General features: G+C 37.8%; 1 protein-coding gene across 1 annotated transcript; it reads left to right on the plus strand.

Annotated features, from left to right (window-relative positions):
• The first annotated feature begins 1,265 nt into the window (after positions 1–1,265).
• Positions 1,266–16,097, plus strand: CEP20 (centrosomal protein 20). The gene is made up of 5 exons (XM_010961096.3): positions 1,266–1,351; positions 4,372–4,569; positions 6,594–6,678; positions 10,609–10,745; positions 14,321–16,097. Exons 1-5 carry the CDS (start codon positions 1,324–1,326, stop codon positions 14,395–14,397), a joined length of 525 nt encoding a protein of 174 aa, XP_010959398.1. The 5' UTR covers positions 1,266–1,323; the 3' UTR covers positions 14,398–16,097.
• Positions 16,098–17,554: the final 1,457 nt, after the last annotated feature.

Raw genomic sequence — 17,554 nt, forward strand, 5'->3', positions numbered from 1 at the left:
CTCTGATGAGCTCAAACATTCTACCTACTGAGTTTAATTAATCTTTATAAATCTCTTCAGATACTGGCCAGGATTTCAGGCACTGTGGGTTTTACAGAACAGGGAAGTGTGACAGGATAGGACCTTTCTAAGGTTACAGAACAGATCTGTGACCCACAAGGTCAAAATCAATCTAGTCTGGAACAGGAATAGAGTCCTCTAGGTTACAATGGCTTTTAACATTTTTTGGACTGCCACTCACCTTAAAAAATACATCAGGAACCAGAACACACGTATATACCAAAGACAAAAGTTTGAAAAACAATACTTCTATGTTTTCTATTTGTTCCATTCCATTTCGTTGAAAGTATATTCATTGGGACATACTAATAAATAGATGGGATGAGACTAGTAGTTTAAAGGGCACTGTTCTAGGTCACAGATGTTGGACTTCCTGGCAATACAACTGGAATTATAGAACCTCACACCCAGTTTCAGGTACATTATTCCCACGTTCATTTTTCTCCAATTCTTTGAGATACTAGAGCATATTCATTCATCAATTATTTTCACAATCGTTCTTGGATTCTTTATGTGTACTGCCCAGTATTAAGCACCGGTGGAGAGAAGAGGCTTTGAAGAGCAAAAGGCCTAGATTCAAATCTCACCTCCACCATTTACTGGTGATCTTAGTAAAGCCTCTTCAGTCTTCAAAGACTCAGTTTCTTCCTTTGTGAAATGGAGTAATAGAGAAATCAAGGAACTAACGTGTGTAGAGCACTTAGCCCAGTGTTAGCTCAGTAAGTACTTAACACAGTGGTTCTCAAGGTGTGATCCCCAGACCAGCAGCATCAGCATCATCTGGTAACTTGTTAGAAATGCAGTTCTCGGACCTCACCCCGGATTCTCTGCATGGGAAATTCCACGGGTGGGGCCCAGCAATCTGTTCTAACAAGACTTCCAGGTGATTCTGATGCATGCTCAAGTTTGAGAACCATAGGCTTAACACATGGTAACTGTTAACATTTAGTACTTGAGGCTGCAGAGACGAGCAGCGGGCAGATCATGAAAGGATTAGTAGGCTAAAAGTAAGCCCTAGGGGTGCCAGCAGAACTTGCAATAATGTTCCGACTTGTCTCAGTCCCTCAGCAGGGCCGGCCCAGAGCACTCGCTGATTGGTGGGGTCTCTTGGGGGCCGTCACCAGCCACCCAACCGCGGAGAGCGTAAACTGAGAGGGGCGGAACTAAAAGACAGAGAACTGCGCGCCTATTGGCTACAGACCACGCCGCGCACGGAACTGCGCATGCGCACGACCGAGGCCCGCCCCTGGCGGCCGTTGAAAAATGGCGAGTGTCGCAGAGCTGAAGGCTGGTGAGTGCAAGTGGGAGGCTTGTCGGGTGAAATTCATCGGCCTTCAGCCTGTGAAAAGGATAGGACGAAAGGAGGGCGCGCCCAACACTAGAGTCAGCCTTTTCGTGGGTCGTTCGGCGGCGCCAGGGCCTGAGGAGCGTCTGGCAGGAGTGGAGGCCTCAGCGCGGGGGCCTTGCAGGGATGTGGTTGCCCAGGGGCAATTGTTAAACCGGCTTTGAGCTGAAGGAGTCGTCCCAGGATCCGCAGGTACCTGAGAGGTCTACAGTCCTGCACCTTGGGGCTCTGGCGCATCTTTCTGGACCCCGTGAAGGTCGAGGCCTTGGGCCGGGCCTTTCCCTCCGGGCTGATGATTACAGTACCTAAACAACCGTTGTTGGTGTTCCGCACGGTCCTAAACCGTTTGCTTGGTTATCTTACTGAATCCTTACAACAACCTGCGAGTAGGTCCCGATTTTCTATCTGGAAAAACTGGAGCTAGAAGGGTGTCTGGCCATTCTCCTGTTTTCTTAGGAGAAGTTCCATAAAGGTTCGAGTCCTACAACCTGAGAACATTTGTACACCTCTCGTTTTTGACTCAGGTGTCCAGACAAGTAATAGTAACTATAATTATTCGTGATCTCAACTTATGTGTCAGGCACGGCCCAACCCCGTGTTATGTAATTAATTCCATGTAACAGCCCTTTGCGCATTTCATAGATTAGGGAATTTGAGGCCCTGAGAAGTGAAACAGCTCGCCCAAAGTAATCTAGCGAAAGGCAGAGTATGAGGACCTAGAAATGCTGCGCGAGGTCTGCAGGTCTTAGTTACCGAGTGACACTGGTGCCCGGCTAGTAAAACCAGTTCCAGTTTTCCAAGAACGTATGCTCTAAATCAGTAATTCTTAGAGATTTGGCGGGGAGAATATGATTTGAGAATATGATTCAGTAACTATTGATATAAGTGTATGTTTGCGGCTGTGGCCTGGCAGTCATTCAAAAGGCATACCTTTGTCCAAAAGGACAGACTTCACATGAATGGGTGAACCCTTTCCCCAGGAAACACAGATCACCTGTAATACTGCGCGCAGCTTCTGAGGACTTAAAGATACTTTGGGCTGTAAGCCAGGTTAAGAATCTCTTTCAGAAGAAGTTATGGTACAGTGTTTTAATAAGCATGGTAATAGAGGGGAGGTCCGGGTGTTATGGAACCTTAGAACCCTCTGGGGAATAGGGGTGTCTTACACAGATGTAAAGAGCCCTTTATGTTTTTTCTGCATTCCCCAGGTCTGAATGTGCTTAGTGTTCAAGAGAAGCTCAATGAAAATGTTTGCCAATTATCTTACCTTATATGGGCTTTTACCTTTGGAAGCACTTTCACCTTATGTTTTCCCACCTAGATTCTGCCCCTAAGAGAGAGAACTCATTATGTTGGAGAAAGTAACTGAAGCAGGGGTTGGTGATCCACCACTGAAGTAGTGATGCGACATAGACAAGTTTCCTAACTCCAGCTTCATTAATTCTCATTTCTCTGCTGAGTTTGAGGTTGTGCTATGTGCAAATACGTTGTACGTGGGGAAAAAAAATCTCTCCATCTAATTTCCAAAGGTGGAATTAGGGAATAGGGATTTGGTTATGATCCCAACATGATAAAGCTGTATTGTCCTTTTATGGGCCTATTACACAGTCTGATTGGGTGATAACTACACAATAACTACTCTTAACATACCTGCAAAAAAGGGTAGAGGGGATGATCTAAATGTAAAGGGCAAGAAAGGTTAAAGTCTGGTCTAGATTGTGTCCCCTTAATCATGTGACCAAGGTTTTGTTGTTGATTATCAAAGCTTAAAAAATTTTAAGAATATGAAAATGAATATATGTATGTATATGCATCACTGGAAAATTGTGCTGTACACCGAAATTGACACATCGACTGTAACTTCAATTAAAAAAACTGACTGTACTTCAATTTTGAAAAATTATAAAAAAAATTTTATGTCCATGCCTACATGAATACGCTCCATGGACTCCCTTTATAAATTTTCATTATTGTGGTATACTTATTTGGCACAATACAGTATTCAACTGTATTTATTATACCAAGAATACACAGCACAGTATTATAAGGCCCCTAGGTAGCATTTATTGAGCACTTACTCTTTTCTAGGCACTATGGGTGAAATGTGTTGATTCTCTGGAGTTGTTATTTAGCCATTAGGGACAACTTGAGGGAAAAAAAAGGTTCCAGACCACTGCAAGGAATGATGCCAATTCGGCCCTATCCATATTAGCATTTATAGCTAAATCTCATTATAACTACTGGTATTTGTAATAACGACCCTTGCTCATCAAGAAGTTAGATTACATTCAGCATATATATCTCTGTTTCCTCAAGAGAAAGTTACGTGTTGGATTTCTAACTAGGCTTACAATTTCAAAATCTTACTGTTTTGAGTAATTAACTCATAATTGTCTTTAGAAACACACACAAACCCCAAAATAAAAACTCACCTTTTTGTTTACAATGGGCCATTTCTTAAGGGTTCTGGATATCAATTTTTATACAGAAGACAGGACATAGTCCTTCTTTTTTGGAGTATACTTGTCATCTTTAATCATCTACTTTCTGGACCAAAGGTTTTTAGTGACATATGGAACCTGTCTGCAGTGATAACCACTCTTGAAAAGATACAAGACATGGGGAGATAAGTTCAGGTCCCAGTGAACTAAGTATAATTCTATCCCCCTGTTTTTCCTCACTAAAGAATGTGTATCAAATTATAGCTTCCTGACAGTGGTGGTATTGGGAGGATAAACTTGCATTTGCTTAAATACACTAAGATAGTAAATCATTTCAACTTGGGAACTTTATTTTTTACTACAAATATGGTTTGTGGTAGCTAATGTGATTGTTTAGTTTGTCACAACGTATAGATTCGAAGCTGCTGTAATGCCATTTACCTTTTAAACATTTTTCTTCAAAGTATGCCTAAGAATGACAAAATGTATTCTATAACTGAAGCATTAATGTTTTACATTTAACAGTTTTAAAGGATACCTTGGAAAAAAGAGGAGTATTAGGGCATTTAAAAGCAAGGATTCGAGCTGAAGTGTTCAATGCCCTAGATGATGAAAGTGAACCCCGACCATCACTGTCACATGAAAACCTTCTAATTAATGAATTAATTCGGGAATATTTGGAATTTAACAAGTATAAGTATACAGCATCTGTCCTCATAGCAGGTAAGAGGTTATTTACTGTTAATCACCTGAGATGAAATCTGACTCTTCCCTTCCCCCAATTCTCCGAAAGTGTTTAGCCTAGAAATCTAATTCCATAACCAAACAGTGTCATCTGGGACATGACTGGACCGTAGAAATCACATGACCTCTTTCTGTGGCTTGAACAAGTGCTCATGAGGCTTATTGTGTTGTTACAAAGGAAAACAGATACCAAAATAAACACTTAAACTAGGTGCGTACTTTGAAAAATCATCCATAATTCCTGATACTGAAAATAAGCAGTTGTTTATATTTTATCCTATTTGCTGCCAGTCTTTTTTTCTATGTATATGCTTTAAGAATACACATACACAGGTTTAATATGTATATTCTTTATTTTAAAAAAATTGGAGATAAAGCCTCAAAATATTAGTACTATGATGATTAGCCATATATACAAATGTATGTAAAAGTGTGGTATTTAAAAAGGGTTAGATAATCTATAGAAATTTTGAATCACTATGTTATACACCTGAAACTAATGTAAAATTGTGAATCAACTGTACCTCAAAAAAAAAAAAAGGAAAAAAGGGATTAGGAAGGTAAACTCCAAAATCATTCTAGTGATCAGAGGGAGAGAAATGGTATTAGGGGGAGGGGGTCGGCAGTTAAACAGAAATTCACTTTATCTGTTGAATTTTATTTCTTAAGAAAGAAAGCAAAAGAACTGGAAGGACATGCTCAGTAATCAGGACCAGCGTTACCTCTGGGCTGGGGGGAGATGAGGTTGGGAGGATAAGCAAAACCTCCTATGTCATTGGATTCCTTGCTTAAGGTTAAAATGTGCTTTAAGATGATTTTGTGCCTCAGAGATATGCCTCATCTCAGTATCTTCACTTTCTTCAGTTTGTTATAGATGGCTATACAATACCGTTAAGACTCAGAAAAGAAGAATATGAAAATATTATCAATTAGGTGTCTTGGATTTGCGCTTACCTAGAGTAAAATGCAGTGACAGCAGTCAAGTTTCAGCAGTGTCCTGGATTTAAAAAAAAAAAAAAGCTGAGGTATACTTAACATATAATATACTTTACCATTTTTAATATGGAGTTCTATAGATTTTTGCCAAATTCATACAGTTGTGTAACCACCACAATCACAATCATGATATAGAACATTTCCATCACCTCAAAAAATTCCCTGTGCCCTTCTGTAGACAACTCCTTTGCCAACCCCCAAACTCCTAGCAACCTCTGATCTGTTGTTTTCTGTACCTGTCATTTGCCTTTTCCAGCATGTCATGAAGGTGAAACCAGACAGAGTGCAGTGTTTTGAATCTGCTTCCTTTCACTTTGCATGACACATTTGAGACTACGCTGTGTTGTTTTCTCCCCCTCCAAATAGCATTCCATTGTAGATTGTGTCAATTTATCTATTATCAGTTGATGGACATTTGGGTTGTTTCTAGTTTTTGGCCATTGTGAGTCAAGCTGCCATAAACATTCATTTACAAGTTTTGTCTCAATGTTGTTTTCATTTCTCTTGGGTAAAGAGCTAAGAGTGGGATTGCTGGGTTGTGTATGGAAAGTGTACAGCAGCCTTTATAAGTGGATGTACCTTTTCACTCTCCTACCAGTAAAGTATGAGTGTTCCAGTTGCCCTGTATCCTTGCCAGCACTTCAAATTAGTGTTCATTTAACTTTGGAATTAGTGCCCCCAAATGGATATCAGTGCTGTCATGTATTTAATTTATAAGCATCTTAGAAAATAGGACTTCTAAAGTCTAGTACATAAAAACAGTATTTTCCCACCTCAAAATTGTGAGATTTAAAAAGTAAATTTATGTTAAACTGTATGAAGTTATGCATTTAACAAACTAGATGTCTTGAAAGTCGTAAACTCACGTCCAGTTGGATCTACCCTGGTGTGCCATCATCATTCTTCCAAAATCTGAAACACGTATATACCTGATAAGTGTGGTTCTTATCAATGTCTGTTTACTTTTTAGATTAGTAAAAACTTGGTGTTTTATGATTTCCCCCCAGAATCTGGTCAACCTGTAGTTCCACTGGACAGACAATTTCTCATCCATGAACTAAATGCATTTGAAGAATCAAAGGATAATACAATGTAAGACTTTTTTAAAAAATAAGTTTTAAAATATGGTTCTTTTGTAGTCATAATTGCATAGCGGTGGTTTTATTTCATTTTAATTCAGCAGGTATTTATTTAGGTACGGTGTGGGTCTAGCACTGTACCACATCCAAGGTGTGTGGTGGCGAGTAAGTGAAGACGAGGCTTCTCCTGTCTGGAGCTAAAGTGCCATTGATTCCAGAGGACCGAGCACCCTTGCTTCACTCTACGGTCACACCTCTTGGCTTCTTGATCCATCCTTTTGGTTTTTGTCTGAGGCTTGGCTCCATCGGTCGTTTTCTTCCTCACATTTAATTCTTCTCACTGCTTCCTTCACTTCAAGTTAGGAATGTACTCAAATCTCCCCTCTCCAAAAAGACCCTTTGAGGTCCTTTTTACCACTGAACTTAGTGGAAGTCAGCCCTCTGTTTTCATTTTGTTATCCCCTTTCGCCCTCCCTGTGTTTTAAATTCTCCCCTCACCATTTATTCCAAAACTATGCTCTTGAAAAAGTGACCACTTTCTGGTAGTTTCTTAAACTTTTTCCAGAGGATCCCTGAGTGACAAAAAAAAAAAATCAAATCTAGGCGGCCTGGGAACATAGTCAAAGCAGCCTTCCCCTAGCAGGAAATCTCTCTGAAGTCTTATGTTTTCTCTTTCTAAAGGTTTTTTGAATTTTTTCATTCTACTTCATGGTATAGTTGTTTGTTTTACCATAAAAATGTTTTAAATGACATACCAATTAAATTGAGCTCTCCCTCAAATCTTTGTGTAAAATTAGTGCTCCGGGATCATATGCCGCCTTTATCCTGTACTTTATACCAAGCCCCTAGCACAAAGAGTGTGTCTATATGTATTTCCAGTTTGAGAAGCTCAGTTTTACTTGTGTTTCTGCAGCATTTTTTAATATTGACTACTCTTCCTTAAAACACTTTTTGTTGTATGTCTTTTATGACCCTTTACTTGTCTTGGGTTTTTTTTGTCTCCCTAATAGTCATCTCAGTTTCTTCATTGGCTCCTTTAGGGTTCCTTTAAATTGTGGGCACTCTCCAAATTTTGTCCTTAACTTTTCCTCTGGGCCCCCTGCCCACTTTTCTAAGTATTCTTGAGTCTTTAATGATGCCTCCATGCTGGTGACTCTGCTTTAAGTCTGGCAGATCTCCTGAATCGTGGGCCCACATTTTTGCTGGCATCTTAAACTCAGTGTGTCCAAAAATTAAATCCGTTATTTTCATCTCTTCAGCCTCCCCCTGGTCGCTTCTTCCTATAACCATCCAGGTCTTAACTCAGAGTTCACTTACACTTTTGGCTTGTTCTCATTTCTCCACTGACCACTTGCGAGTCCCTTTAATTCTCCCTCTGCAGTAGCTCCTGTTGGTCCTCACTGCCCTGTACTGTGCTGTTGAGGAGCTGTCCGTCCATTTCTCTCCAGTCACCCTCTTTCCCAGCATCTGCATCACACTGCCAACCGTTTGCTTTCTAAAAGACACTGCTTTGTTTAAAAACATTCTCATTAAAGAGTTTTCAGATTTTAAAAAGCAATATGGTACATACACCAAACACCAGGTGGGAGCCTGAAGTAGCACTCAGAGTCACATTAATATTTTTCAGTGAAATTTAAGATTTTTCACACAAAGTAGGATAAAGTATATAATAGCTTTGTTAGGTCAAGCCATGCCACCAAATAAGTTAGTACCAAATTTATGAAGAAAATTATTTTTCAGAGTTTTTGTTTTTTTCAAAATTGCAAATAAGGCATTGTGAAGCTGTACTTTAAAAAATTATTTTTTTTAACTTGTGTTTTTTTTAAAAAAAGAAACCATAATTTCATGAAGTTGTGGGTTCAGTGTGCTAGTTATGTATTTTCTAATAACAGTAAAAATATCTAAATCTTGAAAACTTTAAATCTTAAGTAAATTTTATTGTAAATTTTGAAAATAAACTTATTTTTTAATTTAAAAATCTTTGGCCAGTTAACACTTTGGGAAACATTGGTTTAAAGTATACAAAGAGACCTATTTTATATTCCTAGATGATGCTTTTATAAGATCTGAGGCATCTTATTATGTAAAGAAACTTACTCTTTTGGTTTCTTTGTTGTATGGAAAATTGCTTTTGTATGCAATTAGTTGTTTATTGCTATATAGCAGATTACCCCAGAATTTGGTGGTTTAAAACAACATTTATTATCTGTGGTGAGGAATCTGGGAGTGGCTTCTATGGCTGATCTGGCTCAGCCTTACTCATGGATGGCCAGGTTTGCAGCCATCTGAAGGCTTGGCTGGGGCTGGAGGACCTGTTCCTGTGTGGCTTACTCACGTGGCTGTTTGTAGAAGGCCTCAGTTATTAACCACATGTGCCTTTGCATGGAGAGCTTGAGTGTCCTCATGACATGGCCACTGACTTTACCCAGCGAGAATGACCAAGAGAGAAGACCAGGAGGAAGCCGCAGAGCCTTGACCTAGTCTCTGAAGTTGCAAGTGCTGTGACTTAATGCCTTCCTCAGTTCATTAGAAGTGAGTTCAGCTCACACTCAAGAGGAGGGCAGTTAGACTCTACCTTTTGTAGGAGAAGAATGTCATCTTTTTTTCTTCTTTTTAAAAATAATAGCTTTATTGAGATGTAATTCACATACTATAACATTCACTCTTTTAAGGTGTACAGTTCTCTGTGTGTTTTTTTTTTCAGTATATTCACAATTGTGCAACCATCACGGCTACTAATTTTGTTAAATTTTTTTTCATTTATGTATGTATTTTACAATATCATTTTTTTTAAACTGAAGTATAGTTGATGTACAATATTATATGTTACAGGTATACAATATAGTGATTCACAAATTTTTAAAGGTTGTACTCCATTTGTAGTTACTATAAAATACTGGCTACATTCCCCATGTAGTACAGTACATCCTTGTAGCTTATTTTATATCTGATAGTTGTACCTCTTAAGGAAGGATGTCATACTTTAAACCATCCTACCTGCTAATACGTGGATAGATATCTCAAGAAGACCAACCCATTAAATTGTTATTTTCAACTGTGAAATTGGAAACAAGGGAAAATCTCTCGTTATTGTCATCGGAGCAGCTTCCATTTGGGCAAGGCCACTAATATGCATCTCCAGGCAGCACACTGTAAGGGAAAGACTGTGCAGCTTGGGGTTCAAGTGTTACAAATTTGTTTACTGTCTAAGCGATCTTAGCAAATCCTCTGTGAGCTGTGGTTTTCTCATTTGTAAATTGGGGATGATGGTTACGACATCACAAGGTGAGCATAAAAGGAAGAGAGGGAAGAGTGTTTTATAAACTGTCGAGTAGCTTTTTGAAACTAGTTCTTCCCTGACTCCTGTATAGCTTGCCATTTACCACATATACTATTTAATATGTGCCAGGCATAGTTCTAAACACTTAACATTTATTAACTCATTTGGTCCATAACTGCCCGATGAGGTAGGGACTACGCTTGTCCTCATTTATAGAGGAGGAAACATTTATGAGGCTGGGGATGTTAAGAATCTTACTGAGCTCAAGTGGCAGGGTCAGAATTTGAACCCAGGCAAGGATTTGTTAATCCAACAAGTGTTTATTGAATAGTTGTTTTGTACTGGAAAATCTTATACTGAACTTTGGAGTTTAAAGGCTGAATTCCTATGCATTGATTGAAATTGTCTTTCAGTTTAGATGAAGTTTAAGTTGTTAACATGTTTTCTTTGAGTCTTAAAATTGTCTTTAGAGTTAAATGGTACTCTTGAATTTAAAAAAAGCAGTTATCCACTGCTCATGTGGATAATGACCATGCAGCTTTTTTTAAGTCGTGAATTACTTGGCTAGTTTGGTGTCAGAGGCTATCTTTTTTAAAAGTAGATGTTTTTAAGCTTTTCCTATTTGTGCAAGTTTAATTGATTTTGATTTTCTTCCTGCTATAGACCACTTTTGTATGGGATTTTAGCTCATTTCTTGCATGGAACTAAGAATGACATCCAAAGTACATTTCTGAAAGGCTCTTCACTTCAGCCTCCAAACCCAAATCTTGGCAGACAACTGAGTGGAAGAAGGCAAATGGGTATGAGTTTTCTGAGCGTTATCATTTAGCTCTCAGAAGTATATTTTCTTCCATTTTGCTTTGGAGTAGTTTTTCATGAGATTTTGAGTCATAGTTTAATTTCATTTATATCTAATATAGTTAGCCTGTGTTTTTTTTATCCTTGAAAAAACAAAGTGCTTTTTGGCAAGAGAATCTTGGAAGGGGCAGGGGATGACTGGACAAAATTCTTAGATATAATTTCTAAAAAGAAGTATTGAAAAACTTGATTTACACATAGATTTGTACTCTTTGGAGCAGCTTAGATCCTTAGAGTGAAGAAAGCTTTTTATCAAGTTATTTTTTTCCCCTCTGAGACTGAAAAAAGGCAAGATCGTTGAATATGGATAGAGAAGTCACAGGTTTATGTGTCCTTTGCATTTTCAGGAGTCTTTTTTTTGCAGGAGGAATACTCTTTGTGGTAGTGTTGTAGTATCTACAAATAACAGATTCTTGGGAGAACAGCTCATACTTCTTTCCAGAGGGCTCGCTCTTGCAGTGAGCTTTCAGTCATTTTGATTATATCAGCAATAGGACCTCAATTTGATAATCTGAATTGAATGGTTCCAACTTATGGTAGAGAGTTGAGCTCTCTTTTTAAGGACAGTCATTGGCAGCTGATTATCAGAGCAAATATAAATCTTGAATGTTGAAATAAACTTTTAAGAAACATCTAAAATACAAATTGTCTTCTGTAGTTTTCCTAAACTGCCATGAGCAATATTGATCATGTTAAATATTTGCTTTGTCTCTTTAAAATCGGAAAGCAAAATATATGTGAATCAGGGTGATCTCTTTGAGGTTAGTTCTGACTTTACTAGGAGTTACCCTTCTATATATCTTAGAATTCTGAGTTGATGGAACAATGGAAAAGAAATTCCCGTCTACTTATTTTAAAATTGAGAAAACCAAGCCTAAGAGGTTCACTGACCGATCTAAAGCCTGTAGCTGATCATTTTTAGCAGAGTCAGCACCCTTGATTGCCATTCCTGTGCACTTTTCCACTTAAAGAACATGGAGTTTTCCTAGTTCCCTTTTCAAGTTTTGGTAAGGAAGTGTCACTAGTGCCTGTTATTTGGCAAGTGCTTAAAAAGCAAAACAAAACACACAGTACATGAGTAAATCTCTAAACATCAAAATATAATGTGAAATTCCCTTGAACCTCCTCCCTCCTTGTCTTTCCCTAAATCCTTGATTTCCCTGCCCTCTGCAGAAGGTAGCACTGTTAGCTGCTTGGTGGGTGTCCTTCAGGAGTCATTTGTACATATTCAAATGTATATGCAGTTTCTGTACATATTATCCTACAGTTTGCGTTTTTCACTTGTTTTATCAATTTATGTAGATCTGCTTCTACCTCATTCTTAACTTTTTGTAGTATTCCATAGTACTACTGCTAATCCCTCTTTACTGATGTACTTCTGTGTATTTAAAATTTTTTTTGCTTTTATAGTATTGCAGGGTAGCATTTCTTCTTTGTCCACACAAGTATTTCTCTTATGTGGATGCCTAGAAGTAGAATTGCTGGTTTAAAATATATGCATATTAAAAAAGATAAAAGATAGATATACAAAAATAGTAGATATTGTCTAATTCCCCTCCAAAAAGGCTTTACCAGTTCATATGCTTACCAAGAATGTATGATAATACCAGTTTCTCTATTTAATCATCACCAGTGGATGTTGTACGCATTAATATGTGTTAACAGAGCAACCCCATGGTGTTGGTATTTTTAATTCTAATGGGGTGGCCTGGGGTGGGCTGGGATAGGGAGTGCTGGAGAGGATGTGGGAGTTCTGGGTTACTTTGGTTCCTCTCTGTATAAAGTGCCAGGGACATCAAAGAGTCGAGTTCAAGTCAGTAAAGCTTTGGGTACCTATTCTGCAGAAGGCGTGGAAAGGAGGCTGACTGCACTAAAAGTAGAACAGTGATGTTGCAAATTATTTTTCATGATCATCAAAAATGTTCTTGGCACACAGGAACCTCTTTGTGCAATGACTCGTGAAGAATTGTTAGCCCCAAATTGCACTGTGTTCCAGTACACATTTAGGCATTCCATTTACTTTCTTAACTCCAACCTATTGTTTGAAGGATACATATGTTTTATTTGACAACACTGAGAAGGTTATAAAGATATTAAAATAATTATTCTTCAGATTATAATACCTTCTCTCTATACAAACTCATACAGCCAAAATATAAAACACTAAAATTAAATTCCCTTTTATTTGAAAATAAGTCCAAAGCATGCCAATATGAAAGCACTTCTTTTTATCAAAGCTCTCAAAGTGCAGGGGTAAAAATGAAGAGGTTTTATGTAGTAGGCACACTCATCTTTGAAATGGTGGCCATTAATGCTGCTGATATTAATGCTTGTGATACTGAATGCAAGGTAGTTTTTGCTACAAATAAAAGCCTAGATATTTTATAATAGAGAAAATCATTCTCAGCTCAACTTTATTGCACATCTATGACATATATGGATAACATACTTCACGTTTTAATGACATTTTTCTAGAAAACCTAAAATAGTTTTCGCCTTAAGGATATGTTCATCTTGTTTTTCCAACGAAATTGCCTAAAACTGAGGGAGGTAGGTTTTCATCTGTGATCCAGACCTGTGGCAGTATGAGCACTTTACTTTACTTACGAGGACGATCAGCTGCTCTGGACTAACAAGACTGTGTGAGTCCATCAGGTGGTCCTTAGAATTAGCAAACCGGTGTGCATTTTTGGTGCTAAAATTGCTTATTTCCAACAACTTGTCTAAATGTGTATTCTTTGTGTCCTGTTACCAAAATGGTCCTTAAGAAGGTTTTGATTTTTTTTAGTTGTAGAAAGTGTTTGGGGAACTGGTGGTGGTGGTGTTGGGGGTCATGTTTTCTTAGGAATTTACTTTATCGCATTTTTGTTGCATTTGGATTTTAAGTCTCTAGGTTCTTTTGTGAACACTTCTGCCTTCTACCCTCTCCCCTAAGACAAAAGAAATGAGGCAGAAGTGACTAGGGCCCCCTCTTTATTATTCTGGAGCGCAGTGTGTGGTCCCAGGGGCTCTGGTCTCCTATGAACCCTCGTGGAGCTTTCTTATTTTGTTTTTGGCTGAAGAACATATTTTACACTTTCTTGGATGGTTTTCTGATTTTGGTGGGAAGATGTAAACCGTGCTAACTTTTCTTCTTGCCACAAGAGGGTGCTGCTGGGGGGGATTTCTATTTGAAGAAAAACTTTTTTTTCTCTTTAGATGAGCTTTGGCATCCCTCAAAATACTGACTGAACACGCAGTACTTTCTTGTGAAAGCCATTCCTTACATATAGTGTAAGGGAAGCTTGTAGCCACTTTTGTGTGAGTCTACTCCAGGGTGTGAATAGAGTCCAAGTACTAAACATCTCTGGTTTCTTCAATAGTGTTTAAAAAATACCTTTTTTCCCCATTGTCCTAAGCCATCTAAAGAACTCACACAATATTAAATATATGACATCCCCAAATCTGTGTAGATGAGTCTGCCTCCTGGCCGCTCTGACTTGGGGTGAGTACTGACATTCGTTTCTGCTAATTGCAGGTGACCACCTGCGACAGGAGAAGGGGAGGAGGATGGATGCTGAAGATCCACATGCTTCTTCCGCGATGAAGAGATGACATTTCCATCTGGGGCATCTTTTATCTTGAACTTGTGTGTATTAAGTAACTTATTTATTCTCCCAACATCACCAGAATTCATCACTAATATTTGTACCATGTAGAAATGTGAGTTTCTGCAAAACCTGTAGTCCCTCGTGTTTTACTGCATTTGTGAATAAAAGCTAACTCTGTCATCTAGCTTACCGGATTTGACTTGAAAGAAATGCATTGTTTTTAGGAAAAATTTAAAGTTCCCTTAATTTGTGAGAAATGAAAGGGTTTTTTAGTACTTTATAAATTCTTCTAAAAAATTTCAGGTCTTTATAGCCATATGCTCTTTATGTTCTTTACCATGTTCTTTACCATGACACATTAATTAAATTTTCTTCAGGCTGGAATTATGTGGATATATAGGAAAATTCATTCATGTTTTTAAAAACATTTAAAAGAATACTAGAGCCAGAAAAAACTATAATTCCTATAAAGTTTGTTTTTTACAGGGGGTTTGGGGGGGGACTAGTTGTTTTTCAGATAACCATTTATAATTAGGTTAAATATCTGACTTACTATCTAAAGCCAAACTTTTTAAACTAGGTAACAATGTACTTTTTCTTTCCTTAGACCATTTTGGCTTCTCCTGGGAGATTTAATTAAAAGGTAGGGGGGAAATAATTCTTTCAGTTTTGCTGTAAGTAAAACAAAGAGTTTATTACATGAAGAATGTGGAATAAGCGTGAAGAGACAGGCTTTAGGAAAAACACCAGAAAGTACCTTTTAAAATATGTCATTGTTTAACCTCCACGTGGCCTTCACTCGTGCAATTACAAGATGAGCTCTGAAAGTCTTAGTAATGTCGATTTTTATTCCTGGGATAGAAAAATAGTAAGAGTACTACCTCTGAAATGCTACTTTGATATTTATTGACATTTTTATAATATGGAGTCTTCAAACTGATTTCATGGAAAACAACAAACTATTATAGTAGACAGAGCGTGCTTGGCAAAAGTCATAAGGTATGTTCAGACCAAAACGGCATGGGCGCCTGTACGCTGACAACGTTTAGCTTAAACGTTTTCCACGGGGAAAGTGGTAAGGGCTGTAGTTGGCAGAATTGGCATTCTTTCCAGGGTATTCCTTCCGTGCTGCTTTTGGAAATTATTGAAACTTTTGATTTTATTTTTTGGTGCTAGTCAGGGTTCAGTCCTTACAGATCAACCAAGAATTTTTATCTAAATGTAGAAAATTATTAAAGAAATCTCCTTAAACCATACTTTACAAGTCAAAGGATTTTGAGAGGCCCTATTTCTGGGCTAAAAATTACATATATAGATGTAGAAGTATTATTATAAGGGCTCACTTCCATTTTTTAAATGAAATCTTAGTATCTGATTACAATTATGAATTACATTGTGATATATGTGGAAATATAAATATCTGAATTCTTCTCAGAGGATTTGGTTTACATCCAAGGATGTTGGCAGTGGACACTTAAGTTTTACCTCAGGAATTGCAATAATGCAGGGCTAGATTAAGAAAAAAAATGATGGAGTTTATCATTTTGGATACTGATATAAAATCATCAAAATAGAAGCTAAATAGAATTGTCACATGTAGTCCATAGTGCTTTTGTACACATTATTCCGTAACTTGTTTGTACCTGGGCAACTTTTATACTTTCAGTGTATCGTTTAATAAAAATAAAAGAAAAAAGCAATTCACCTTTGTGCAAAGGGTGTTCCTGAGACTGTTCTGTCATTAAGAGGTGTACCCTGGGACCAGAAGAATGTTCTCTAGGCCTTCTGTTGGGATCTCCAGCAGCCTGGTTGTTGGAGGGTGTAGAGTGAGGTTGAGGGAGGGGAGCTTTTCCTGATGGACGTGTACTTGGCATTAGCCATTCACCCTGGGACAGTTACTCTTCACAGGGTGGCAGTGGTAGGGGGCGATGGTGTTATTCGCTGAGAGGACCCTATCATAGCATGTAGGGCCACATATGGTTTGAAAAAGCATATTCAGTCTTACATTTTTATATTTGGAAAAATGAAAACCACCTAATTTCAAAGTACTCACTATAATACTTTTATGATTATCCACAAAGGAGGACTTGGGTTCTTAAAAAGTTGAGAAAATCTGCTCTAGAAATTTCTAAACACAGGATTTTTGAACAGTGTCAATTTATATTCTAGTAGTTTAATAAATAGTTGCATGAGCTGAAACACTTAAACTCAAGGAAGGAAAGACAAATATAAATATAAAGAATCCATCATACTATTCTCATAAACTAAACTAGTACATCACTGCTGGTGGTTTTCATGGGGTTGTTGGGAAAAGTGATCCTCCAAAATGCAGGAGAAGTTTTAGGAGAAAACTTGAATTTATAAAAAAATAGGATGGAAATTAGACCTGGAAAGAGATGTAGGAAACGTAGACATTTAAAACTTTGGCAATATAAAAATTTATAACAGGAGCAGAGGTGGCTTTTGAAGATGATAAATTTAAGCTTAGCATACATGTTTGCTTAGAATAAACTAATAGCTTTATAATTATGTGCAAGAACATATTTGTGTATGACTCGCATGCCTGTATGATTATGTAAAATTTGATGTGTTCTTTTAACCTAAAGCCAAGTGTACGTGAAGGATTTAACGTTTGTGAGAATATGCCTTTAAAGGCATTTAGGACAATGCTTCCCAGCCACTTGGCATTTCATTTTTGTAACGAATGTTCTGCAAGGATTGTGTAATCTTCATAAAGTTTTTAAAAATGAAAGTGTGGTAAAATTACCTTTTAAAAATACTTTTTTTAACATTTAAAATTTTATTTATTTATTTATTGGTGGGGGAGGTAATTAGGTTTATTTATTTAGTTATTTGATGGAAATACTGAGGATTGAACCTAGGACCTTGTGCATGTTAAGCATATGCTCTACCACTGAGCTATATCATCCCCCCATGACTTTATTTTTTAAAGCAGTTTTAGGTTCACAGCAAAATTAAGTGTGAAGTACAGAGTTCCCACGTACCCCCTGGCACCACACAGTCACAGGCTCCCCCATTATCAGCATGCCTCCCCAGAGAGGTACATTAGTTACAGTGGATGAACCTACACTGACACATCATTATTACTCAAAGTCCATAGTTTACATTAGGGTTCACTCTTGGTGGTGTACATTTTGTGA

The sequence above is a fragment of the Camelus bactrianus genome, chromosome 18 (genome assembly GCF_048773025.1).
Source record: "Camelus bactrianus isolate YW-2024 breed Bactrian camel chromosome 18, ASM4877302v1, whole genome shotgun sequence".
NCBI classification, from domain to species: Eukaryota; Metazoa; Chordata; class Mammalia; order Artiodactyla; family Camelidae; genus Camelus; species Camelus bactrianus.

Coding starts and splice junctions, on each gene's coding strand:
- CEP20 (XM_010961096.3), top strand. CDS start 1,324: ATGGCGAGTGTCGCAGAGCTGAAGGCTG. Junction 1,352..4,371: donor TGTCGCAGAGCTGAAGGCTG/GTGAGTGCAAGT, acceptor TACATTTAACAG/TTTTAAAGGATACCTTGGAA. Junction 4,570..6,593: donor AGCATCTGTCCTCATAGCAG/GTAAGAGGTTAT, acceptor ATTTCCCCCCAG/AATCTGGTCAACCTGTAGTT.